Consider the following 24490-nt stretch of genomic DNA (forward strand, 5'->3'; position numbering starts at 1 on the left):
AAAAGTTGAAAAAAAACTAAATTTCTCAACAACACAACAACGATAAAAGGATATTTCAAAGTCTTACAAGCAATGCTAATAGGACGGGAACAGCGTAAGGAGCCCTTTTAACTTCTTACGGGATTCAATTATAATGGTGAAGCAGACAGACCAGCTTCATCTCCTTCCCAGCAGCTTCAAATATCTTCGTACTATTTGACAATGAATAAAAATAGGGCTCAGATGAGACCGTGATTAAATTGAAGGATTTAGCATAGGCTTTTAAATTGAGATGTCATCAGAAGTCTGATTTCGCATACCAGTCAAAGAGAAATTATAAGTCTTTACGAAGAGGACACATATCTTTGATCTGTTTTAGTGTATCCCAGGAAGAAGCAAACTAACCGAACACTAAGGTCCCGCGTCGATCCTGAATAGGATCGGTGCTACTTTGGACTTACAGGAGGATAAACGTCTGATGGTCACAGGCACTCAGGGCGCTCTTATTTCTGGAAATATATAACTAAATAAATCGGGGCCTTATGACCTCAGCATTAGTCTTAGAGGATCTATGGCATGTAAGCTAAAGTTACTAAGAGAAAAAAGTACAATAGAATGTCCAGAAATAAGGGCGCCACTGAGTACCCTCAACTGCACTTTCCCTTAGGTATAGAATCATATTCGACGATCTCCCACCGTCAAGACAACCCATAGCATGGTACACAATGTGTTTCACCTCTGCTGATTGCTTAAAGGCAGCATACCACGAATCTGAGGTGGTGCGGATTTCAAGTGGAGTATTTGTACACGGGATAGTAGATTATAGAGAGGGGTGTGATTCCATCCATTGCTTCCTAATTGCCGTAAAAAAAAACGGCCCGGAAGATGCGCGCGTGCACAAGGCTGGCGCGCTCCAAACAACTCCATGTGGAAAATAGTGCGCCGGAACGATCGAAGCCGCATCTTCCGGGACGTTTTCTACAGCAATTACCGACGGAATCACCCTTCTCCCAATAATCTACTATCCCGTATACGAATACTCCACGGGAAATCCGTACCACCTCAGATTCGTGGGGTGATGCCTTCAAAGGCAGCATACCACGAATCTGAGGTGGTGCGGATTTCAGGTAGAGTATCCGTATACGAGGTCGTAGATTATGGAGACGGTGGTAGTTCCGCTCATCTCTCCCCGCATCACTGCAAACAGCCGTCTCCAGAATGCTGTATTGTACGACGCCATCTAATGCAACGCTCCACCCCTTGCGCCGCCTCCGCCCTGCGATTCGTCGAAAATCAATGCCGAGTGTCCCGATAGGGCAGTAAGGGGTACAAAACAACATTCAGGAGCCGGCTGCTTGCAGCGAGGGAGAGATGAGCGGAACCACCCCGGTCTCCATAATCTACTACCTCGTATACGAATACTCCACCTGAAATCCGTACCACCGCAGATTCGTGGTATGCTGCCTTTAAGTGTAAGTGCAGAGCGTCGGACCCATGGGTGATGAATCCAAGAGGACGCGCAGCGGTCGCGTCGCTGTCATACATTCCGCGTCCTGTCATCATCGCAGTGACGCAATGGCATGCACGGCTTCATTCAATCGCAATATTGCAATTGATGGTTTCGTTCCTTATCTTTCTTTGTTCGTTTCGTTATCATTCTTCCTTTGTCTTGGTTGGTCAGCGTTGTGTTTAACAATGATGACTTCCCGTTGGTGTCCAGAGTAAATTGTTATTGCCCTCATAGTTTTGGATTTTCTAAGCTATGTTTGACCATATGTTACTTTAACCCAGTTATTTCAGGTGTCGGATTCCACTTTTTTTACGGACCGTGCTCGGAGACCCGTAAGTTGTTTCTACTTCTTGCTTTATTTACTACTTTCTAGTCAAATATACTTTTTCTAGGTATGGGCAAATGTTCTAGTTATTATAATACGCTGCCATTCTTTTGTGCACATTTACAGGGATGGACAACCTTTCAAATCACTAGAAGTTTGCATAAATACTCTGGTCTTTTCTTGTTCAGTGTTTCAGTAGAGATCGTAACTAGCGTGAACTAGCCCAGAACTTGTTTCCCTTGCGGAAAATATTTGAAGGATTTAATTGTTTCTAAAGCAGTTGGGAACAAATTCGAAAGTTGCTATTACCGGCCTCTTCTTTCTACTAATACAGCGCAAAGCAAATTATGGCGATCATAGTGTGGTAAATAAAAATCCCCTTTCATTCTTATGAATTCGTTTTAGAGCAAACAATGTCCGCATTGACTGATTTCGACACTATCACAAACCAAAATGTCATTGCTGGGTGAGTATTTATTATAATTTGGTCATCCTTTCCTCTCCTGTTATGCTCAAAAATGGTGTGTGCTTGTTGATTGTGGTGGGTGTTGGTTATTCTATTGTCTACCCATATGGTGTTTAACTGCATTTGCGAACATGTATGCAACGTTAGTAAACATTTCCAAAGATGAGTAGTTTCGAGATCACATCGCGACCAATAATTTGGGAAATCATTACTTTCTATTGCTAGACATGCTGAAGTCTCTTTCGATAATTTTGACAGGATAGGAAGCAATGGGTCTGTCGTTCGTATGACATTGTTGATTGATTGTTGAGTGATTTCATCTTGTTGTTTCTGGACTTAAAATTGGGAGATCAATCTCAGAAAAATCCATTTAACAACCATTTCAAAGACTTGTTTTGTTCAGAATGATGAGTGATATAAGTGATGTGATATAAACATTCGTTCTGTGCTACGAAAAGTAGGTGGTGTTTGCATATACGCATAGCAACGGACTCTTGTTCTTTGAACAACATATTACTCTTAACAGTCTCATATTGAGGCGTCTGTAGCGTACGCGTAAGAGGCTCTTCAACATCTACACGGTCTGTTGTTTCGAACCTTAGTTAACCAAATTCTCCACTCTTACGAGTCGATAAATTGTCACCTTATTTATTTGGGAGGATAAGAATTCTGACTTGATACAGTTGGGTAAAAAGAAATTAAAGTTCTGTAACTGCTCCGAGCTTCATGTCGATTGGATCGGCATATTTATTTGTTTTATTTGTTGATGAATTGTACTCAAAGTTAAAAGGAACAAACGAAACTAAGTCAAAAGAAAAATGAAAAAAAAAGCAAATGAAAAATCAAGGACAATATTGCTACAGTTTATTCAAAGTGTTGAGCTGCTTTTATCTCCAGCAACAGGAGATCGTGATAAGTCGTTTCACACATTTAGTTGATAAGAAAGCCTAGTCGGTTTTGTAATTTTTTCTGGTTTTTTTTTTCAGTATACTATATAAATCATCAGTATAATCACCATTGTTAGTCACTACAACAATCTCCAAGTCCTCTCTTTATGAAACCTTGGTAGCGGGAACTGTATTTATGTTTCCTTGTTATGTCAACCCACGGATCTCCTTAAGTAGAGGGATCACAGCCGGTCAGTCGCGAGGCTACGTGGCGCGTCCCCGGGTGGCGGATAGGGGACTAATCGCGGAACAGAAGTGATCTTGTGCGTGCTCAGAGACGCAGAAGGATTCAAAGGAAGGACTCCCTGTTTTCGGCCGGATGGACCTGCGGGGTACAAGGATGTCATGAGTCAGGTTTGTCTCATGACATCTTTGTATTCGGCACGTCAGTCCAGCCAAAAGCCTGCAATCAAGTGACTGGAAGGTGCAAGGGAGGCGGTTTGGAGTCGCCTCTAACAAATAAGCTATATCTGTTCACTCTGGGAGAACGCATCGTTCTCCCAAAACTCATGGGACTCAGGGCATGCAACCTGCCTGTGGGTTTTAAAATTCTAGGCTTGCCACAGTGACAGAAAAAAGTCTCCTGATTCCGGAGGAAAGATCAAGTTAGACGTCATTGGACTGGCCGAGACGAGGCGACGCCGTCCTTTCAAAGCCGTATATAAAACTGGAGAAAAACTGTTCTTAGGAACACGTAACAGTAGAGGTGTAGGTGGAGTTGGCGCCCTCGACGCAACAACACGAGTGTGGCAAAGACCATCGACTCTTTCGAACAACTTACGACCCGAATAGGACGTCTGCGGATGAGAAGATGTGGTCCAACACCAGCTTTGACTATCTTCGTCGCTTATGCTCCAACATCAAGCTACGAAGAAAAAGAAGTCGAAGCTTTCTATAAGGACCTGGAGAAGTTCTAACGAGAAGATCATGCCTTCTACAAGGTCATAATTGACGATTTCAACGCCAAAGTTGGCCCAAGAAGAACGCCGGAGGAACTTCACATCGGGACCCACGGCCTACAATGGAATGACCGGGGGGAGAGACTTTCCGAGTTCATCATGACGACTAAGACCATCCATGGGAACTCGCAATTCCAGAAGCCCTCCTCTCTACGCTGGACGTGGGAGTCACCCGGTGGAGGGTATCGTAATGAAATAGACCACATCATCGTCAATAAAAGGTTCTGCCTGATGGACTTCGCTGTTGTACCAAAGTTCTATACGGGATCGGACCATCGCCTCCTTCGAGGCAGATTTTCCTTTACAAGGAGAGCAGAAAAAGCCGCCAAATTCAGAGAGAGAAATCCCAGGACTATCATCAACTGGGATCTCCTCGCTACGCTAGCCGGCTTTTGGGAAGATTCCGCAATGGACAACATCGACGATGAATACGACCGGCTTGTTGAACACCTTCACGACTGCGCGAAGAAGGCTGAGAGTTTTAAAACCACCAAGAGACGCCTGTCTCTTAAAACTCTTGAGCTGATACGCCAGCGTGGAGCAGCACGAGCCGCAGGGAACCAAGAACTCAAGTCCGAGCTCGCAAGGTTTTGCAGAGAGGCGATAAAGGAAGACCTTAAAGAGAGAAGAGTAGAAGTGCTGGCTGAGGCCGCAGAGGCGGGCAAAAGCATCCGCTATGCCCGTCGAGACTTCGCCAGCCGCGCGACGATCATTCGAGTCAGTCGAGATGGTAGTGGTGCTGGAACCCTTGGACAACCAAGGCGTCCCTATTCCAGACATAAAGGTATTTCGTTTGTTGTCTAGCAACTTCACGAGCAAAATTTCTCCATTTTACAATGATGTCATAATCGACGTGAATAGAGGGGTTCGTCAGGGTGACACAATTTCACCCAAAATAATCAGTGCCTTTCTCGATAACGCGATGCGAGGATTTTAATGGGATGGCATGGGAGTGAAAGTTGACGACAGATATTTACAACATCTTCGTTTCGCTGATGACATCGTTCTTATAACAAGAAGCATCAATCAGGCGGAAAGGATGCTGGCCGAATTTTATGAAACATGTAAAAAGATCGGTTTTCGGCTGAACCTAGACAAGACAATGTTTGTGAGGAACGGATGGGTTTCTGATGCCCCTTTCACGCGCAACGGAATGAACATATCCGAATGCTCCAGCTATGTATATCTAGGTTCGGAAATCAACATTATGAACGACAGGACCTTCGAGCTGGGCAGAAGGAAACGAGTGGCTTTCAAGAGGAGCATTCAAGGGCAACAAGGATGTAGTGAAGAAGACCAGGAACACCCGGTTCACTGCTCACCTCTTCAACACCGTATTTCCTGCTTTGACCAATGCTTCTGAAACCTGGGCATTTCGCAAGCAGGAAGGAAACGCGGTGAACGTCATTGAACTCTTATAAAAGATGCCGCTATGTCTCACCTTCATCGATTTGATGAAGGCCCTCGAGACAGTTGCGACGAAGGCGGTCACGGAAGTCTTGGACAGCCAAAGGGTCCCTACTCAGTATATAAAGGTACTTCGAGAGTTGTACAGTAACTTCACGAAATTTCGCCATTCTACAAGAATATCATCGTTGACGTGAAGAGGAGGGTCCGGCAGGGTGATGCAATCTCGCCTGAAATATTCACAGCTACCCTCAAGAACGCAATGCGAAAGTTGGAATGGGACGACATGGGAGTGAAGATTGATGGTCGGCAGCTACACCATTTGCGCTTTGATGATGACATCGTACTGATAACACCTAGCATCAGCCAAGCGGAACGAATGCTGACCGAATTCGACCTATGCTTCGGAGACCTGCGCATTTCCCAAGTAGGAGGAAAATGCGATCAGCGTCATAGAACGCGAAATTGAAAGGGTGATGCTAGGAATAACACGCTTTACGCAAGTGGAAGAAGAGATTCGAAGTTCACTCCTACGTCACCGATCGAAGATTAGAGACGCTGCCGCGTTTGTCAAGGAAAGTAAAATATGGTGGGCCGGACACCTGATGCACTTTAACGACAACCGTTGGACCAGAGCCGTGAGCGACCGGGTTCTCCGCGATATTAAGCGCACTAGAGGAAGACCCCCGACCCGATGGTCAGATTACTTCACGAAGTCCTTCAAAGAAAATTATGATGTTCTTCGTGTTCCAGGCAGAAGGAGGAACCTGTGGGCGACTCTGGCACGCGGAAAAATTACTGGCGCCCGCTCGACTAGTTCGAAGATCAACGGGAGTCAAGGTGATCAAGGTTATGTCAACGAGGCTTTGACGAAACTTTGTTGTTGGCCTCACGTTTCGACAACTTCGTCTTTATCAATGGCCTGGAAACGGTGCGAGATCTTTGATGCTTCGCATATCCCATCAAATTCTTCCTCTCTCCTTGCCAAGCATCGATATCGTTCTGTGTGCAGGGTGGCGAAAAATTACGTGCGCATGACATTTAACTAATATTGTAATTACACAATTATTGTAGAAAACATCTATGTGTACTTTTTTTTTGAACATTTGTTGCTTATTATTTTTATTTATTATTAGAGAAAATTTTTTTTCCAAGCTATGGCGAAGACCTGTCTCAGTTGTTACGTGATTGCACGGTTAGCAAAGAAAGGGATGAAGAACTCAGCAATTTCTTCGAGGCTCGGAATTCCTCTAAGAACCGTCCGGAAGATGGGATTATTAAGAAAAGGATTGACCGAAAAGATAATCTGAGCCTGAACAAGATGACCAAACAGCTCAATATTTCTCGCAAATCTGTTTAAATGATAGTAAAAAATTGAGACTGGACTTCGAATTTATCGTCTTTTAAACGGACAAGTTCAAGCAAAGCAAAATCGGAAGGGAAAATGCACGAGATAAAGGGGATTTTTCAAGGTGCGGCGAATTGAGGACGTCCTCTTGTCTGGGGAAAAAGTTTTCATCGTTAAAGTGACTAAAAACTCTCAGAATCACCGCCAACTTAGCCCAACTCTCAAGAATAATCGCAGGCGAGAAATCTCCACAAGAAGTGTGTTTCCTGAAAGCTTAGTGGGGCGGTATCAGTGCCTCGGGCAAGACTTCTTTGATTTTTATCGATGAAAACGTGAAAATTAATGCAAAAGTCTACCAAGAAGAGATCCTCAAGAGAGGTGTGGTCCCCTGGAAGCAAAAACATCCCAATTTTATCTTTCAGCGACACTGGGCTCCAGCCCATGGAGCCAAAACAACGATCAGCTCCTTTTTGACGAATTATTTGTGGCCTGCGAACAGCCCGTACATGTTTCCATTGAACTTTTCTGTTTGGGGATTTATGTGAGAGCAACTTAGGAGTCGACATGTAAAAAATCTGGTGATTTTGCGAAGAGAATTGATTAAAATTTGGAACGATCTAGACGCACCATCGATTCCATGAAAAAACGGATTAACGCCTGTATCGAAGCTGATGGCGGCCACTTTGAAAATTCTTTGCAATTATAAAATGTTGTGGCTTATTGTTTTATAAAAATAAATTTCTTTAAATGTTTGTTGGCAAAAAAATAACACTTGGACGCTTTTGAGGGCGCACGTTATTTTTCGCTACCCTGTACACTACGCAAAAACCGACTGGCGGGGCTGATGAACCACTGCATTCTTACAGATTGTCACCGAAGGCGAATGAGATCTACTGTGCAGTCCTTAACCCGTTGACGACAGCGCGGCTGAACGGTGAGCCGCGCTTTTTTGGTCGCGTGTGACAATGCGGCTCAACGTTGAGCCGCACGGTTTCCAACGGTAATTTTCCGTGATTTTTCCTTTCCGCAATTTTTTAAAAGCTTTTTATACTTGATTGGTTTATTATTTTCAAACGATATCACACACAACATGGGCACGGAGAAAGATCCCTATCTTTTGAATGGAAGAAGCAAATCCAACCGCTATTTGTAAATCACTTTTTTGTGCATTCTTTAGAAAAATCCAATGCAAAGTTGGCTTTTTTATTTGCGACAAATAATCCAATTACGTTTTTGATCTCAGCGGCATATGTGTCATTAAATTTAGGATCCTTTTCCTTGCTCTGCTTACTCGTTTCTTTGACAGTTTCTGACAACATTTCTTTCTCGAAATATAGCTTGCGAAAATCGATTGGTTTGTGGCAGCTACGTGACTGATCATGTGGACCAAATTGAGAAAATTTCCAGTTATCATGAGTTTCTGCGTCGCTTAACCATTCGTCTGTTCGCTCTCACTATCTGACACTGACAATCTCTCATTACTTCTTGAATCGGACTCCTTATCCGCAAGCAGCATTAACCCATCGTTGAAGATAGAATCATTTTCTGTAGTTTCTTCATCAGATTCATCGAGTAGTCTTTTAAAACTATTCTCCAAATCGCCTTTCTCAGATTCGTCCATATTTGGCTGTATCTAAACAGAATGAATGGGAGTAAAAAGTCTTATAACAACGCGATTAGCAACAAATACAAGATAAATTATGTAAAAACGCAAAAATTTGTGCGCAGGAAAGAAGTGGTAGCCGTGGGACAGCACGGCTCAACGTTGAGCCCCAGTTGCACGGTGTCCTAAAACGCGCCTGTCGCACGTGCCAGACACGCAAAAACGTGCACTGTTCTCAATGGGTTAAGCAGTGGTGTCTGGATAGTGTTAAGGAACTGCATGCGAGACGTTCTCATAGCTCACGGAGTGTTACGAACGGATAGTCATTTGTAATCGTTCATAGATGAATTTGTGAGGGAAATTCAGAATGCTTTTATTGCATTCCTAGCAAATATTTCTTTCTCGTCGACTAAAATCGTACACTTTATTTCAATTTCATTCCCATGTTTCTCATTTTCGTACCGCCCTAATGGTTTCATCGTGTTTCCACTCCTTTTACTAGCCATATGCCCTCTCGCTCGGCATCCTTCCAGTTTTTCCGATATAGATGTCGTTACGCGTCAAGCATTCTCCAGTTTTACCGAATGGGCAATCAACGCAACACTGTTGATTCTGGATTTCCGTCAGGAATTCGTCTATGAATGACAAAAATGAGTGCTTTCGTATTACAAATGACTTTATGCTGTTCGTAACTCTCTGAGCTATAAGATTATTCCACATGCTATTTTTTTAAACACAATCCAGACAACAGTACTTCAGTGGCAGTCTGCAAGGACGCGGTGGCTCACAAGCCCCCGATGAGACTGGTCAGTTTGTTTTCCTTTTGGTGTTCTTGTGTAGTGTACTTAGAACCATATCGAGGCTTGGCAAGGAGAGAGGAAGAGTTTGATGGGATATACATAGCATCAAAGACCTCGAACCATTTTCAAGCCCTTGATAAAGACGAAGTTGCCGAAACGACACCGCTTTTCTCTAACTGCTCCAACAGTTCCTGGAGCTGAATGGCGTAAATTACAGTGGTGACCGTCTGTCCTTGTGAGAGCAGCTCATAATGCAGTGTTCTCCCAGGAGCAGAGGGGGCCTTCTCGGGGTAGATGTACGATTTGACTTGTATGAGTTGGTCCTCTTCTCGAGCGACCCATTTTGGCGCGATGTGAATTGGAATCGGTGGGTACTCTGCTTCCATCTACAGTAACCAGGTCTTCCAGTAACCGCTTTCGATGCAAGCGGAGAATAGACCGACAGTTGGACACCCGGGTTAGCACTTTTGTGTAGTTTAAGGCCTAGAGGCGGCAGAAAACTGTTGGTTGTTTACGTCCGACTCCATCGCAAGACTGCTGGTTTTAACCTTCAGCTCCTCTTTGACGGCGTCGAGAATGGCAGTCTTCCACACTGTGGGGACATCCCGAATGGGCTCGTCTTCGAAGATAGTATCTTCTCTTGCGAAGCGAGCGTACCAGCTATGGATTGTACTGATGGTGTGGTGATCTCCCTTAGTGCGCTGTCGATGTTGTGGAACGCTGTTGTCACTTCATGCATGCTGCGCCAGTCATAGATGATGATGGCTCGAAGCTGTTCTTATGTACAACTACCACATGATATGTTATGTGTATCGGTCAAGAATCAAAAGTTCTAGAGTTTTCAGAAACTTTCTAGACTTTCTTATCCACCTTATAGACTATCAATGGTTCAGTGATCACAAGTTAATTGAACACATATTCGAAACCGTATCCTCTATGTATGTAATATCCACTACGTGGAAAAAGTTATGTAAATCATTAAGAGATAAGCTCTAAGCAATCTCGAGCGATTCATTCCGCAGCGAATATTCTCCATATGTGTTCTGATATTAAACTTCTTTCTGCCTTCAGATCACATTGATTCTCAGTTTCTTCAAATGCGAAAGATAGAATTTCGAAATCAAGTTAAAGAACAAGTAGGACAGGCAGCAGTGAGCACATAGGTGTTTGCATATCCCAGAAGTAGTAGGTGCTTCGAGAACACCATATTTATGGACAAACATTCCTCACAAACAAACATCACCTGTAGGAAACAGATAAGTAGCTAATAGTTTTGCAGCACGCGTACTGTTCATTCGGTTAGAATAAGGCTGATGATGAACGATTAAGAAATCACATTGAAAAGGAAGCAAGACAAGCTCAACAGAGCACCATATTTCCTCATACATTGACTTCCTTGCTCAGAAATATGACAACAAAACTTTGCCTTCATCAAACATAGTTAAAAAGAAGGACATCGCTAAGAACTGAAGAACAGGAAGAGTTAAGTCGTCTGGAACGGTTATTGTGATTTCGTCTGAGAACAAATAGTAGCACGAGCAATAAAGGAACGATACTCGACAACTGTATTGTATTACTCTGAATTTGTGAGACGAAGCGAAACTAATTTCCTTTAGGTAAGCGCTGGGACGCTGAATGTTCTATGAGGATAACCTGTATCGATTTTTTGTATGTATTGCAACCGTAATGTCAAGAGGGCATTCACAATCTGAAATGCTGATCAGGAAATGAGACATATAATCCGAAAAAATTTGGGGATTGGTAGTTTTATTAAATTTTAATGTTGTGAAAGCACCTGTAGATGGGGTCATGGCCCCAAATTTATCTCTTTATCTCAGAAATATTCATGTGGTTTCGTATTATTAATATGCTCTGCCTATAAAATATTTTTAATGAAGAGTAGACCTTCAATGAATCTGGAGACTGATGGTTTAGGCTAACAGCTGTGCCTAAACAATGTATGGTCGTGGAAAGCTCAAGATTGTTTGCTGACAATCCAAGTCTATCCTACACATCTTCCTACGGGTCGGACCAGTTCGAAGCTGTTCTTTTTGAACAAGCTGTCCAATACGCTGCTACGACTGCCGCGTCACAAGCACCTTTTCGTTCGACTGTGCCCTCAATATATAGTCCCTCACCCAGCGGGAACAACAATACGAGGACTACACATGGTAAGAGCAACTGTAATGTTTTGTTTTCTTGTTTGCGTTCTGAGGAAGTAATACCTTCCCTTAATATGAATGAAGTGGCTATTTGGTCAAAGTTGATCAGATACGTTCTGTTTCAGATACAAACTCATCTCGTTTTGATGAAGGTTGTTTATTGGATGATGATGAGGACGGCAGCATCCTCAGCAATCTCCCCAACTCATGCCACGATTTTGAGCTCAAGGTCGAATCACAATTCGTACTTTTTTTCTATCACTGACCTTCCTTCCTACTTCATAGTTACAGGAGCTACATATTCGTCTTGAGCGAAATCACTCGAGTCCGTTAATAGGAGGCCACACCTCTCCAGCAGTTTCGAGTCGTTTGTCTAGTAACTGTCCTTCCACGGAGCCACCTATTGACCCTGCAGAGCCAGAAGATCTAGAGGTTTTTTCTTCTCTTTTTTTTTCCTCGAATATTGCAGTACTTTTCGGTTGTTTCTTTCGCGTATCTAGTCATCAAATTTATATAATATTGCCACTAAGACATTTTTTTGCTTTCCAGTTCATCATTGTATTATTTCTGATCATCTTCACTAGTCCTTACAAACATTCAAATTTCATCGTTTTAGGTGTGAAATTCGGCGCGTTTTTTTTTCAGTATCTGATACGGAATCCTATTATGAAATGGGACATTAGCGAACAAGGACTAAAATGAAAAAAGCGTCATGTGCTGCAGCAGTTCGTCTCTCAATTCTTTGTCGCGTTAGTTCTCGTGCGGTGTTGTTTCTTATGCGCCAGTCCTTCATATAATTGGAACTGTTAGAGGGTGCAGATGATTCAATATCGGTTTGCCCTATTTATAGTAAATAGAGTAGAATATATAGGAAGGATCTCTTAGTCAATGTATTGCAATTAATAGAGCACGAAGCTAATTATATTTTCTGGTTAGTACTGGTCATGATCTAGAGAAATTTGAAAGGTCTTTTTTTGTGTTTGCCATGAAAAAAACGATACGTCTACTCTTGCGTACAGAATCTTTTTGTACAAATGCTCCAACGCTTTCCATTTTTCGATGCGTCGCTAAAAATGGGGGAAATGAGTTTGTGTTAGTGTTTCAGGAGGATTTTCCCGAGGAGCATTCAAGAACGAAGTTATTTTTGACGGAAATGGTTCATCATTACCTTTGTATGCTATGTTATGTTACATGTTCCAGTATGCGGTAAACATATGTAACATAGCATGTTACATATGTTTACCGCATTCTGGAACCAGCAGCGCATTTTCTTTTATGAGCTCCTCGTCAACAAGTAGACAGTCAAAGCGAACCAATTCCTTGTAACAGGTAAAATGTTGACCTTCTAGGTACATAAAAATCAGACAAATCTTTTCGTAGTCCTTCCTCAGAACGACAAGGCAATTTTGCACACGACGAAGCTGAGCTGCTGAGTTCTAGAAGAGTTTCTGCTGGTCGGCTGTGCCTCATTTGCCGTACAGCACAGGTGTCATTTCTTCCGAGTACCGCTCGTCCTGTGCTATAAAACAAAGGTCGAAAAAGCATACTTTGTCGTTGTAACATTGGTGATAGATTAGAAAGTTGTGCAAAGCGAATACCATATCTCTTAGCTTATGCGAAAACTCTTGTTAAAATTTCGCTGCCTTTGGGAGCAATGAAAGAGAAATCATCAAATCAGCAAGGTCAAGGTTTTCATTCTGAGTGACCATCGTTTTCGTAATTAACGAATTTGGAAAAAGCAATGTTTTACTGAGCCTGTGGAGAAAGGATATAAAAGTGAATAAAACAACACAATGGAAAACTTCGTTTAATGGCAGCGTATCACAAAGCGACGATATCGGGTTCTGTCCATGAGTAGATAGAGAAAGGGCTTTTTTTTATGAGTGTGACGTATGACGTGTTAGTATGATCACATTCAGTCCAGCCTATAAATTAGGGGGAAGATTTTTGAAACAGTCCGTACGTAATTCCATCTCCTCAGCTACGGAACCAACTACGTGATAGAGCGCAGGCATGCGATGCCGTTTAACATCAGCAATCCAACTAATATATTGTCGGGTCAAAACGACGTGAAGCACGGTGCAGTTACGTAAGCGGCTGCGCTTGAATAGGTGCGGTGGAGACAGCGGTTAGATTCTAGGTGGGACCATCGTGAACTACAGGGAGGATCGAGGTCAACAAAGGTCCCTTCTAGATTCTCTACTCTGCGCTCCACGGCGCCACTTCAAGCGCAGCCGCCTACGCAACTGCACTGTGCTTCGTGTAATTTTGACCCTACTATAAATTAATGAAGTTGACAATGCAGAGCTGCTCCTCCCACACAATTGCCGACGTGTTGCGGATTCCTAGATCAGCCGTAATATGTTCCATCGTTGTGAGACGGGATTGCGCAAGGCTTCACACGTCTTTTTCAGGATTACAAAGGGAAATTGAGTGATCATGCTCGTACTCGCGAACAACACCCCGATCCTTATTGGTGAAGAGATAGCAACGTTGTCAACTTGGTGTCTACGCTGTTCTTAAGATGATTGACATATTTGTAATCAATATATGTATGAACTCCACTTGGCACGGTTCTTGCCCGTCCAAAGCAAGAGTAAGCCACGCTTGGGATCAATACAATTGGTTAGCGGATCGGTATTATCGTGTAAAGAGTAGGCTGTACCCGCCATTAAGTGCTTGTGTGCAAAGTTTGCTCAACGTAAGTCTTTTCGATGGGGTCTATATTGATCACGTATATGCGTGTAGGGCAGTCGGTTAGGGGTTCCTGTGGCTGTAGTTGCAACATGATCGGAGTGAGTTGTTTGCTGTTTGAGTGAGTGAGTGAGTGATCGGAGTTCGATTTCGCCGCAGTACCAGCGAAACCTTTCATCCCTCCAGGGTCGATAAATTGGTACCAAACCTGTCTGGCCCGCAAGTAACTGTATAGGTTAGTTCGTAAAGTTCAAATGGCTCTGAATTGAAGTGAATGCGGTGGAGCATGCCAAGCGGATTGACGAATGGCAGACACTTTATACACACATTCCATATGCGTACAGAAATTTAGTTTTATACTATGCCAGATCACGTAAACAGCACAGATCATGAAACCGTTTCAACCTTGAATGTTTCTTTCAGGATCTTCCAGAGTAACTTGTTTTACCTCCACATCGGTTCACTCAGTAGTTATACAATTCTACCTACGCTATCCGCAAAGACCTTCTGGAGCTTGTCACTTAATTTTTTTCTCTTTTATTTTACCTTTGGGTTTTCTTCTTTCCAAACACAGTAGCAAACATTTTTTGATTCTGTAGTTCCATGGTTTTTGACAGTGTCTTTAATTACATTCGTATTTTAACTTCGTAACTGATTTGGTGAGCTGTCTCTCATTAATTTCTGCGCCAAAGTAGAATTGGTATTGGGATTTCCAAGGGAAAAAACGTACTGCTTCAACCATTTGGTATCAAAATGGTGAATTTCGAAGCTAGAAACTAATGGCTTTTGACTCTACATACGTAGAACTGGTAAAAGTTATGCGAAGAATGTAGCGGATATGATTTTTGTTTGGATTTTTGGACAAAGCTTAGTTGTGCTTTTTCAGGTGCAATTCATCAATGAATGTTTTGAAGAACAACAGCGGCAGAATAAGATGTATCAAAGTGGTAACTTGAAGACACTCTTCTATCACGGAAGCTCTGAAATCGATTCTTCAAAGGTCAAAATCTGTATAAATTTATTGGGAGACGATGATGTATTTCTTGCTGCATCGATATCGAAATTCGATTGGCTATCTGTGGTGTATAGAGTTAGCTCAACTAACACTTCACCTTTTTACAAATCACTTGCAGGCTGCGAACCAATCAGGTACGGACAAGAGTGCGCATTCTTCATTAGAGCGTCCAGAACGGCTTCCTTATGCAAAAAAGCTCAGTACTCACGACACATCATCAAGTAGTACCTCTCAATACGATTGTCGTCCCGTCACATCACCAACGTTCTCTAATATCAACGAAAATTTCGAACCATGTGGGTTGTAATTTTGTATTTATTGCATTTATGAAGCTTCTGTACTTTCTATTTGTCGATCATCTACTTTTAGTGCTTACACCAAAGTCAGAGGCATTGATCAAAAAACGAGCTAAACAGGAGCCAAAAGCATCTTCTAATCGGAGAAGAGTATCCGAACCTCTTGCCCAAAAACCTCCTTTATTTTGGAACGGTAAGAGGCTTCTTTCAAAGTACATTAAATAGGTATCGAAGCTTTGCGCATTCTCATTTGTGATGTTATAGTCATGAAGAAAGACTGCTGCCTATAGAGGATAGCTTTTTTAAATGAAAATGACAATGGACATTTTATTTCACCCCAATCATTTTTATTTCAAGAGCATCTTTCTGCTGACATAGCCATCTTTACTCCACTTTTTCTTTTGCTTTGTTTTTCCTTCATTTCTTGGTCGTACAGTGAAGTTATTCTTGCAAGTTTGCGTAGTCCCTCCATACTTGTTTGTTTTGCTCTCAAAAAGAAGAAAAAACTGAGAAAGGAAACACCTGATTTAAAAACAGAACAACTTCAAGGAGGGAGACGTTTCATATAGGGAAAATTCGCCTTTTATGTATACAGTGAAGTGAAATTGTGCTAGCAAAATTGTAGGAATGATGATCATGATAATTAGAGCACATTAGATTTCTTCAAGTTTCCTCTACCTGTGAATTCCAACTAGGTGATTTTGTAACAATCGATTATTTGTTTCTGAGTGGGTGCGTTTAGTTTCATGTATTTGGTGCGGAAAATACATGAGTATTCCGACTGCCCGACTGCGGAGCCCATTAATATTTGTAAGATGCAAGTTCGGCTCGTCTATTTCCTGTGGCCATTTCGTAATCGCTTACGCGAGGTTCGACAAACGAAATCTTCTTTTTTTTAAATACTTTTATTTCCCGCGATGACCACTTTTCCGGCCTCATTAAGGGTCATACCTGTGGTGATTATTTATATTACTATATATGTTTTTATTTCTTGTTTAACACAATTCCATTTACGCAGCAGTTATCGAAAACTATTTTTTTCTTGTCATTAGTACTTTGCACCTATTTTTGACCTGACTATTCTATTTCGTAACGTACAACGGCACTTATATAAATTTGCTTCTATTGCGAATTGCTCCTTTGGTAGCGAGGAATTAGTGACAGAGAGTCATCAGTCATTTTATCATCACAAAAATTGGGTTCTTATTGCTTCCATCGAGCATTTCCAATCTGCACAACTTGCAAGTTCCGCTTTGCGAGTATGTTACTTTCTGCAACTAAGCTGTTTGAATAGTATACAACCGTACATGTTTTCGTTTCAAAAATACAGTTGATTAAGGCGAAAATGTCCTCATGACACTCTCCGTAGAATGCTAAGCGGTATTGTATCTTCTAATCATCAAATCTCTTTTGTCTCTTTCGACTAAATAACTACTACAATACTGAATGAGATGTATGTAAAAATTATCTGTGACGAAGCTCGACGTTCTTACATTATCATAGAAAAACTATGTTTTGGATTGTGTTGTCTGAAAGTATCTTTAGTGAATATCGTGGTATGGTTAAAAAAAGAACTCAGGTAGGACAGCAGACATCAATATCTCGTTCATAAGTTCGTCTTCTCAATTAAACTACATATCAAACTGGGACAAGAGTTTCAAAACATTCTTATACTAACTGATCAATTCATTGCCATTCAATACTGCAGCTCCAGTAATATCAACAGCGCATTCTCTACGAGTTCAGCTTGATTATGACAGTCTTAAGAATGGGTATGGAAAACTTGGTATATTGACTATTTTGAAGTAGAAAACACTTCTTATATTTGTTTTGGACGCTTCAACCCGCACTTTTAAAATATAAACTAGTCATGAACACTAAGGATATTATTGCTTTTTATGTATTGAAATCAATGCAACAGTGTAGATTAGAAGCAAAATCGCACAAATTTCTCGGAAGAAAAATGTGATGTAATCTGCAGTTTCATTTTCTAAGAAAATGTTATGCATCTACTGATACCAACCGTATGAAACGAAAGGTAGGTTATGTATATCGATAAACTCACAGCCGTAGTATATGGGCGCATGGAGTAACGCCTCCTGACACCGACTGCGCTAGTTCAATTACCCACCCACGTTTGAGGTACGTTACCTCTATGTGTGCTGGGAATTCGTGACGGGCGGAGAAGTCATTGCGTTACGTACCTCAAACGGACGCGCAGTCGGTGTCAGGAGGCGTTACTCCATGCGCCCATATACTACGGCTGAGTTTATCGATATACATAACCTACCTTTTGTTTCATACGGTTGGTCAGTCTTCGGCAATTAAACTGAGGGAGAAGGAATGCTGTCAGCGCTATCTGTGCGCCTGGAACTCCCATGTGAAAGGAACGTACACTAGGCCTCCAGTGCACGCATGTGGCCCACCACGTCTGATGGCAGCGCGGAGAAGCGGCATAAATGGTATCCACTTTCTCGGCAAGCATCAATCCCACTAAATCTGTGTGCCCTCTTCGGGTTCTCGTTTACGGAGGTATGGAACGGACAAAAAACCCCGCTATAGAGCATTCGTGTTCGCGATTCACGGATATACAGTGGTCGATGGTTAATTGATGAGGTTCCCTCCAGAAAGCCTTATCGATTTTCCTTCTGTTTTTTTTTTCTCCCGATTTTTCTCACGGTGTATGGAAAATTAATATTGTCGTGGCCGGTTGAACATGGTCATCATTGCACCACACCTCTCTAAATTTGCTTCATTTGGGCTTACACATGAGCAGTCCAATGCTCCCCCATCGATAGCATTATGATGTCCTGTAGCGTGCGCGCACTCGTAGAAGAGTTAACGTCCATGTTCCAGGTATATTATTAGAACATAGTATAAGATGTAGTTTTAATTTGAAGCTCTGAAATTTTGAACCTTTTTTAAGAGTAGTTAATAGACCTCCTCTGTCCTCTGATTTTTAATTCTTCTGTAACCATGCATTTCTTTCTTATATTAGTACTAATTAGTACTACTAAAATGATACCAGTGGAAGAAACTGCCGATGCTGCCAGCTTTGCATGCATCTGTTACTTGCAAGTCTGTGCGACTATTAACTTGTCTACGTGGAAAGGAAATAAAGAACCAGGATTCGTATGCGTTGTGGTCCATGCTCGGAGCAACCGTGAAATCGGAAAGCTCCAGACTCCCTGAAGCTGTTGCAATCTCTCCGCAAATACATAGGGTTAGATGTGTAGTACAGAGTTTGAGTGCAATCACGCTCGATTCCTCCTAATTATCTATTAGAACTGCTTGGGAAACCTTCATTTCACACCGGATCATTTTACGAGGAACCTGATAACGTGCCTTATCTGCGAGTAGGCATACGCTTCGCTTCTCCGGGATAGCGGACAATCAATGAGCTTCTAACGCTGTCTCTCCCGGGTCCTGCTAGCAGACCCAGCGTCTATATTCACTGTTACGTCATTACGTGCCAGTGAATATAAACGCTGGGAGACGTGGCACGTCATTACGTGCCTCGAAAGCGAATTCGGTACGAAAAGGCCGATTAACGCGCCGTTTTTACTTTCAAGTTCGTGATATCCTGCTTTTAGAGGCAAGATACCACGAACTTGAGAAATGGAATGAAATGAAATTTCCGAAGGTTGGATCTCTCGTGGGCAATATGGATTTCGGGGTGCAGATTACGAGTATGGCTATGCTCAATTTCTCCTGAAGAAAAGGTGTGGGAACTAGCCTTAGTTGCTACGAGGTACATTGGGACGCTCCACCTTTTTACCTACGCTGCGTTCACGAGCGATCAACCAAAGATCAGTGAAGTCTTCTCAAACGGCTTGTTCAAGGAAAAGAATAATTAGAATACAGAGGGAACCGGACAGTGTACAAGGGTGGCGCGTTCTTACCCACGAACTAAAATCGTTTCGCACGTCGTTTTTCAGAACGATCAACCGAATTTGAGGGTGGGTACGCTCATGCTATCAATCTACACCCCGAGCTCTGTGTTGCTCACGAGAGATCCAAACATCGAAAATTTCATGACACGCTGCCTTTAAAGGCAGCATATCACAAGTCTGACGTGGCGAAGGAATCAGCGGGAAAAGCTAGAGGTAGGGTTGTAGATTGCGGAATCTAAGGTGGTTCCGCTCACCTCTCCCTAATCGTCGTAAAAGACGGTGTCAAAATCGCTTTATTTCCTACGAGGTACGTTAGAACGCTCCTCTCTGCACACGTTCTGGTCCCCTCAGCAGCTTATTCACTGGTTTCACTTATATAGGCTGATTAGAACTCATCACTGATTTTTGATCGTTTGCACTTGGAGGCGGCGCGTGCACAAACCGTTGCAACCGAAAATGTCTTGAAGAACTGCGTTTACCGCGCCATTTTTTTTACGACGATTAGGGATGAGCGAAACCATTCCGGATTCCGCAATCTCCAGGTATGACCACATCTCCAGGTTTTCCCGCGAATTCCCTCATCAGATTCGTAGTATGTTGCCTTTAAGAGAGGAATGGGGTAATTCTCCTGCGAAGCGAGTTCGGCTGACTGGGCTTGATGCCACCATTTGCCGACTAGTCGACTAGTACGCGTAGTGAAGAATGCTAAGGTAACTGCATAGTCGAACGTACTGCTTAGTCGAGCTAGTCAGGTCGACTATCGCAACCGCAGTCAACTTGTTAAACATTCGACGAAATAGTGTGCGCGGCGAGGCTATAGCAGTCTTAGCTTGGCCTCTCAAGCTTTCCTTGAGTAGTAGTATTTTTCTATAACATCTAGCTCTTTGCTTTTGTGAACTAGTGTCTCGAAAACCGCCCAGTGTTCGGCGAAATCTTCAGCATCTCCGTGAAATTTCGGCAGGGATGCCTGAGGAGGTTTTATCGATCGATAACGGAACTGTTCTGTTTGATTCTGTCTGACTGAATTTGGCAACCCTGATTGTGAAGTGCTCGGTTCACTTTCACTGGGTTTCTACTTCATCTAAATTGTAGTTTTCACCCCTTGGACAACGGGTAGTGTACCCGAGTTTCATGCTCATTCTGTCCAAAATGCAACTGCTTTCGTCTGATCGAGCAGTTAGCATAAACTGCTTGCAATTGAGATTCATCTCCAATTTGCTTTATTTCGAGTATTAAATCTTTCTTATGTTTTTTTTTTACAATTTTTGTGCTCGTCTCTCGTACATTGTATAATCTTTGCAGATTTTCTCTGCCTTCTCTGATTTGTCTGATACCGCTCTTTAAGAGGGTAATTGCTGACCTACATTTTTCGTAGCTCTCTTCGTCCACAGTAGGATAATCAGCTTTTGTTGCGTAGTCCTTATATCTGGAGACTAGATTTTTGAGCGTTGATGCGCGTGACATAATTGGTGTCTTATAGAAATCAAGAGCTATTTTTTCGGCAAGTTCTTTCCAAAATTTATGCTGTTGTGATTAGTCAGAGATTTAGCTTCAGGTACTGTGTACGGGAGCGAGATTGCTCAAAACTGAGGTGAGTTACTCTGATTTATTTCAGAGATTTAGCTCCAAGTACGTTGTGTACGCGAGAAAATTACTCACAGCTGAGGTGAGTTACTCTGATTTATTTCAGAGATTTAGCTTCAGGTACCTTGTACGGGAGCGTTCCCAAAAGTGGGATGAATCAATTGATTCTAGGTCTTTGGTTGGACCCGTGTGCTCTTTATTAATGAGCTAGTCTCTTCTCCTGTCTTCAAAGATGTTACTCTTTGACGCGGGAGTACTGGCTTGTTTTAGCCGATGCACCAGGCTATAAAGTGGGTGACTAGAGACATAGGGTTTTTATTACCCTAATTGGACAGGCCGAGACGGTGATTCAGCGGAATATATCTATTGTACAGTAGACAGAGAACGGTGCAATTAATGTGAGCGAGGCAATGAGTGGGCAGAGCGTGGTCTGCCGCACTCTTGGACGGTACAAGTTCTTATGCCAGGAAAATAACCATAACAGCGAACGGTACTTCATACCACGCCCCTTATCTATCATCGGGGTCGATGATAAGTCTAATCATCACCAACAACGCCAACACTGCCTCGAATGAAAATCACATGATGAGAACTTTTCCTGTTTCTCACTCCTCTTTCCAAATCTGCGCTCTCACTTTTCTCCTTATATCGAGAAATTGTTTTCAAAAACGTGGGGATGAGCCACAGAATATTAAGGTGTAGAGTAAGATGACGAGTTAGCAAGCAAACAGTGAAAGCTGAACGGGTGGGATAGTTGTTGTGTTTGAACTCGGAATTATTTTTTCCTACAAGCACAGTTTCACTAGAAACTAGTCGTCAAACTTGCTACTCATCAAATTATCGTAGCCGTAGACACTTCGTAACTCGATGGTCAAGTTGAAACAGCAGCAGTTTTGCAGCGTAAGACCCTAAGCAACGTAAGAGAGAAGTTGCATGCTGCATATGTGTGGCCAACATTTCACACTGACTTGAAACTTCTCATCAAGCTCATAGTTGCAACTGATTATTTGCGAATACACGACCATATACGAGTTCAATCGTGATTTTTAAATGGAAATATGAGGCTAAAACTGTTAAAGATTCAATATGAGAACAATTGCCGGTGATGGTCGATTCTCAGCGTTGTCTCTCATTCGGCTAGCTGAAGTACGTACAGCGTTGCCTTCATCATTCGTGACAATATTAGTTGCTAGTTATTAATGTCCTTTACCTTCTTTGTATCAGCTCTTCCCTCTACTTTTTTGTGACGCTTTCTTTTCTCTCGTTTTCCTTTTTTTTCAGAAAGATGCTTAGTATATTATTTTGCAGGTTTGAACACCGAAAGTGGTGCTCCTAGTTCCGCAGAATTGCTTGAGTCAGCCAATATTCGCCACCTCAGTTTCGATCAGTACTTTCACGGTGGGTTTGTCAGGCGCTCTTTCCAGTCTCAGTAAGCTTGTTTCTCTATCCCAACAAATTCAGGTTCGACACCTGAAAGTGTTATACACGATCCACTTTGCTGTGAAGGGGCCACAGAAACTCTTTCAAAAGGTGTTCTTGAAAGCTTATTCGCTGGAGTTGTACTGACACCATCTGGAACGGAGTCAGAAGTGAGTTTTTCCGTTCCAACTCGTCATGCTCTCTATTTTATGAATACTGGACTTTAAAGAGGAAGTTCGTGAAGGTCGACTAGCGTCCTTTCTTGATTCTTCCTTAAAAAGTCCAGAGCATGTGAAGGTCCACATCGTAACCGCGCTTGGCACAGTTCCTTTTGATATAATAAATACATTAGAATTACAGATTAAATCTTTTGCGGTGTAATACATCTGCCCAGTTCGCGGCCATTTCCTCAACTGTAGCTCACTGTAAGCAGAGGTTGGCTGAGCATTCGTACGCTGATATGACCTTCAGTAGATCGCATGAGATTTAACAAGACGAACGCTCGAAGTAGAAGTCGGTGAGAGGTTCGAATATGACTGCACGATCGAAGCTATCTTGGTACTAACTAAACACTTAATCCCTCCGGAGTTGATAAAGCGATGCTTCACATGCCAGGAAGGATAAAAATACTGACTTGATACATCGACTGACCCCCGCAAATCACTGTTTAGACCAACATGTGTTCATTTCGTGTGTGTGTTTTCAACATGTGTTCATTTCGTGTGTGTGTTTTCAACATGTGTTTTTTCGAATTGCGGTTAAAAGCATTTGCGCATGCCAAGCGGATTGATACGCTATAGGCATTCCTTTTATATGTGAAAGAAATGCAATTAACAGAATTTGAACTCAGTTGTATTTGTCTGCTACTGATTTTTTTTTCTTGTTGCCTTCTGTTATCACTTTATAATCTCCCGAAATTGGATTGAGGAAAAACTAGCTTAAGTTTTGCTCTTTGCAGGATCATCCATACACATTTTGGAAGCCTGAACAAAGTAAAGCAGTTCGGTCGCTCTACATGGATCACTGGGATACTCCTGAATATTCTTCCAAACACCAATCCTCAACGATTGGGGTTGAGGATAATGTGAAAAAATGTGATGTTTCTGGGAAAATGGTTCCTTTATCGGATCTGCCAATGCAGTCTAAATCGCGCGCTAGTGATGTGGATGCTCCGAAGAAGTCTTCCAACGAAGTCGCTGACGTCGTGAGCATTGAGGAAGGAGATTCTTGGGAGGATCTTGACGACATGAAACTCGAGCAGCAGGTAAGAAACAATACAAAATGCATTTTTTCAACAGTGATATAAACTTTTTAGATGAAAGAGTTGAAACTTGAAGTTTATGGTAGACCTGCAAGACATCCCATTAATTACTTTGCACCACCAGTCACATATTCGCCTCCGTGGGATCCTACGTGTGAGTTTTTCTTCTGGATTTTTTCCCCATAATCAAGAGTTTATAGGACTAATTTTTTTGTGACTTTTCGATGAAGAACAACAGTCTCAATGATTATGCTTTCAGTTTTAAGTCATGTTCTTGAAGCATATGACGTTCCTGAGTATAAACTTGCCGAAGACGTTGTGAATGCGTTAGCTTCTACGGATTGGTGCACTGCTTCGGTGAAGTGGCTAGAACGCAAGATGGTGTTCATTGTGTTTGGAAGCGAACGCCAAGGTATAAGTGAATAAATACAAACATTCTCTGTATTTGTCTTTTGAGGTACCGAGTGTGAAGCTCGTGGAAAAGTGGTAGATGAGAAGCCTGTGAAATGCTGTGAATTTCGAGTAAAAACATGGCAGAGCGTAGTTTTGATGTTGAAAATATCGTTATTTGCGAAAAACTAACAAAAATATCGTATATATGCTGCATGTATGTATATCTTGGTATCATCTTTAATCTTCAGTTTCATCAGCTAACTACTTTTTACTTCAGGTGATCCCTAGAGATATCTTGTCATCAGCAATACCAAATCAATAACCATTCTCATTGTTAGTTCAGACATTTCTCTCTTTAAGTTTATAATTAGCATGACTATTCCATTGGTAAACAGTCTGCCAACCAGCAACAAAAAAAACATCCCCGAA

At 42.2% G+C, this 24490-nt stretch overlaps 5 protein-coding genes across 6 annotated transcripts; 4 read left to right on the forward strand and 1 right to left on the reverse strand.

The window, feature by feature from the left end:
- Window positions 1–1554: 1554 nt before the first annotated feature.
- Window positions 1555–24250, forward strand: RB195_025321 (uncharacterized protein; the record flags this gene model as incomplete). 2 transcript variants are annotated; one of them, XM_064213416.1, is made up of 16 exons in its annotated part: window positions 1555–1651; window positions 1780–1821; window positions 1882–1968; window positions 2220–2280; window positions 11280–11515; window positions 11632–11735; window positions 11798–11938; window positions 15087–15200; window positions 15334–15511; window positions 15585–15704; window positions 22297–22386; window positions 22450–22577; window positions 23366–23671; window positions 23723–23822; window positions 23928–24080; window positions 24126–24250. In XM_064213416.1, the coding sequence occupies 16 exons, from the start codon at window positions 1555–1557 to the stop codon at window positions 24248–24250; spliced, it is 2082 nt and encodes a 693-aa protein (XP_064069297.1). The 2 variants fall into 2 exon arrangements, with proteins under 2 accessions (XP_064069297.1, XP_064069302.1); XM_064213417.1 differs by lacking the exons at window positions 1555–1651; window positions 1780–1821; window positions 1882–1968; window positions 2220–2280 and having other exon boundaries at window positions 11305–11515; window positions 23366–23491; window positions 23549–23671.
- RB195_025322 (uncharacterized protein) lies at window positions 4286–4990 on the forward strand (the record flags this gene model as incomplete). The annotated part of the gene is made up of 1 exon (XM_064213418.1): window positions 4286–4990. The coding sequence occupies one exon, from the start codon at window positions 4286–4288 to the stop codon at window positions 4988–4990; it is 705 nt and encodes a 234-aa protein (XP_064069298.1).
- RB195_025323 (uncharacterized protein) lies at window positions 5133–5549 on the forward strand (the record flags this gene model as incomplete). Its single annotated transcript, XM_064213419.1, has 1 exon — window positions 5133–5549. One exon carries the CDS (start codon window positions 5133–5135, stop codon window positions 5547–5549), a length of 417 nt encoding a protein of 138 aa, XP_064069299.1.
- RB195_025324 (uncharacterized protein) lies at window positions 5611–6062 on the forward strand (the record flags this gene model as incomplete). Its single annotated transcript, XM_064213420.1, has 2 exons — window positions 5611–5721; window positions 5793–6062. 2 exons carry the CDS (start codon window positions 5611–5613, stop codon window positions 6060–6062), a joined length of 381 nt encoding a protein of 126 aa, XP_064069300.1.
- Window positions 8371–10083, reverse strand: RB195_025325 (uncharacterized protein; the record flags this gene model as incomplete). The annotated part of the gene is made up of 4 exons (XM_064213421.1): window positions 8371–8574; window positions 9569–9730; window positions 9860–9936; window positions 10002–10083. The coding sequence occupies 4 exons, from the start codon at window positions 10081–10083 to the stop codon at window positions 8371–8373; spliced, it is 525 nt and encodes a 174-aa protein (XP_064069301.1).
- Window positions 24251–24490: the final 240 nt, after the last annotated feature.

Source organism: Necator americanus, chromosome X, assembly GCF_031761385.1.
Source record: "Necator americanus strain Aroian chromosome X, whole genome shotgun sequence".
NCBI lineage: Eukaryota > Metazoa > Nematoda > Chromadorea > Rhabditida > Ancylostomatidae > Necator > Necator americanus.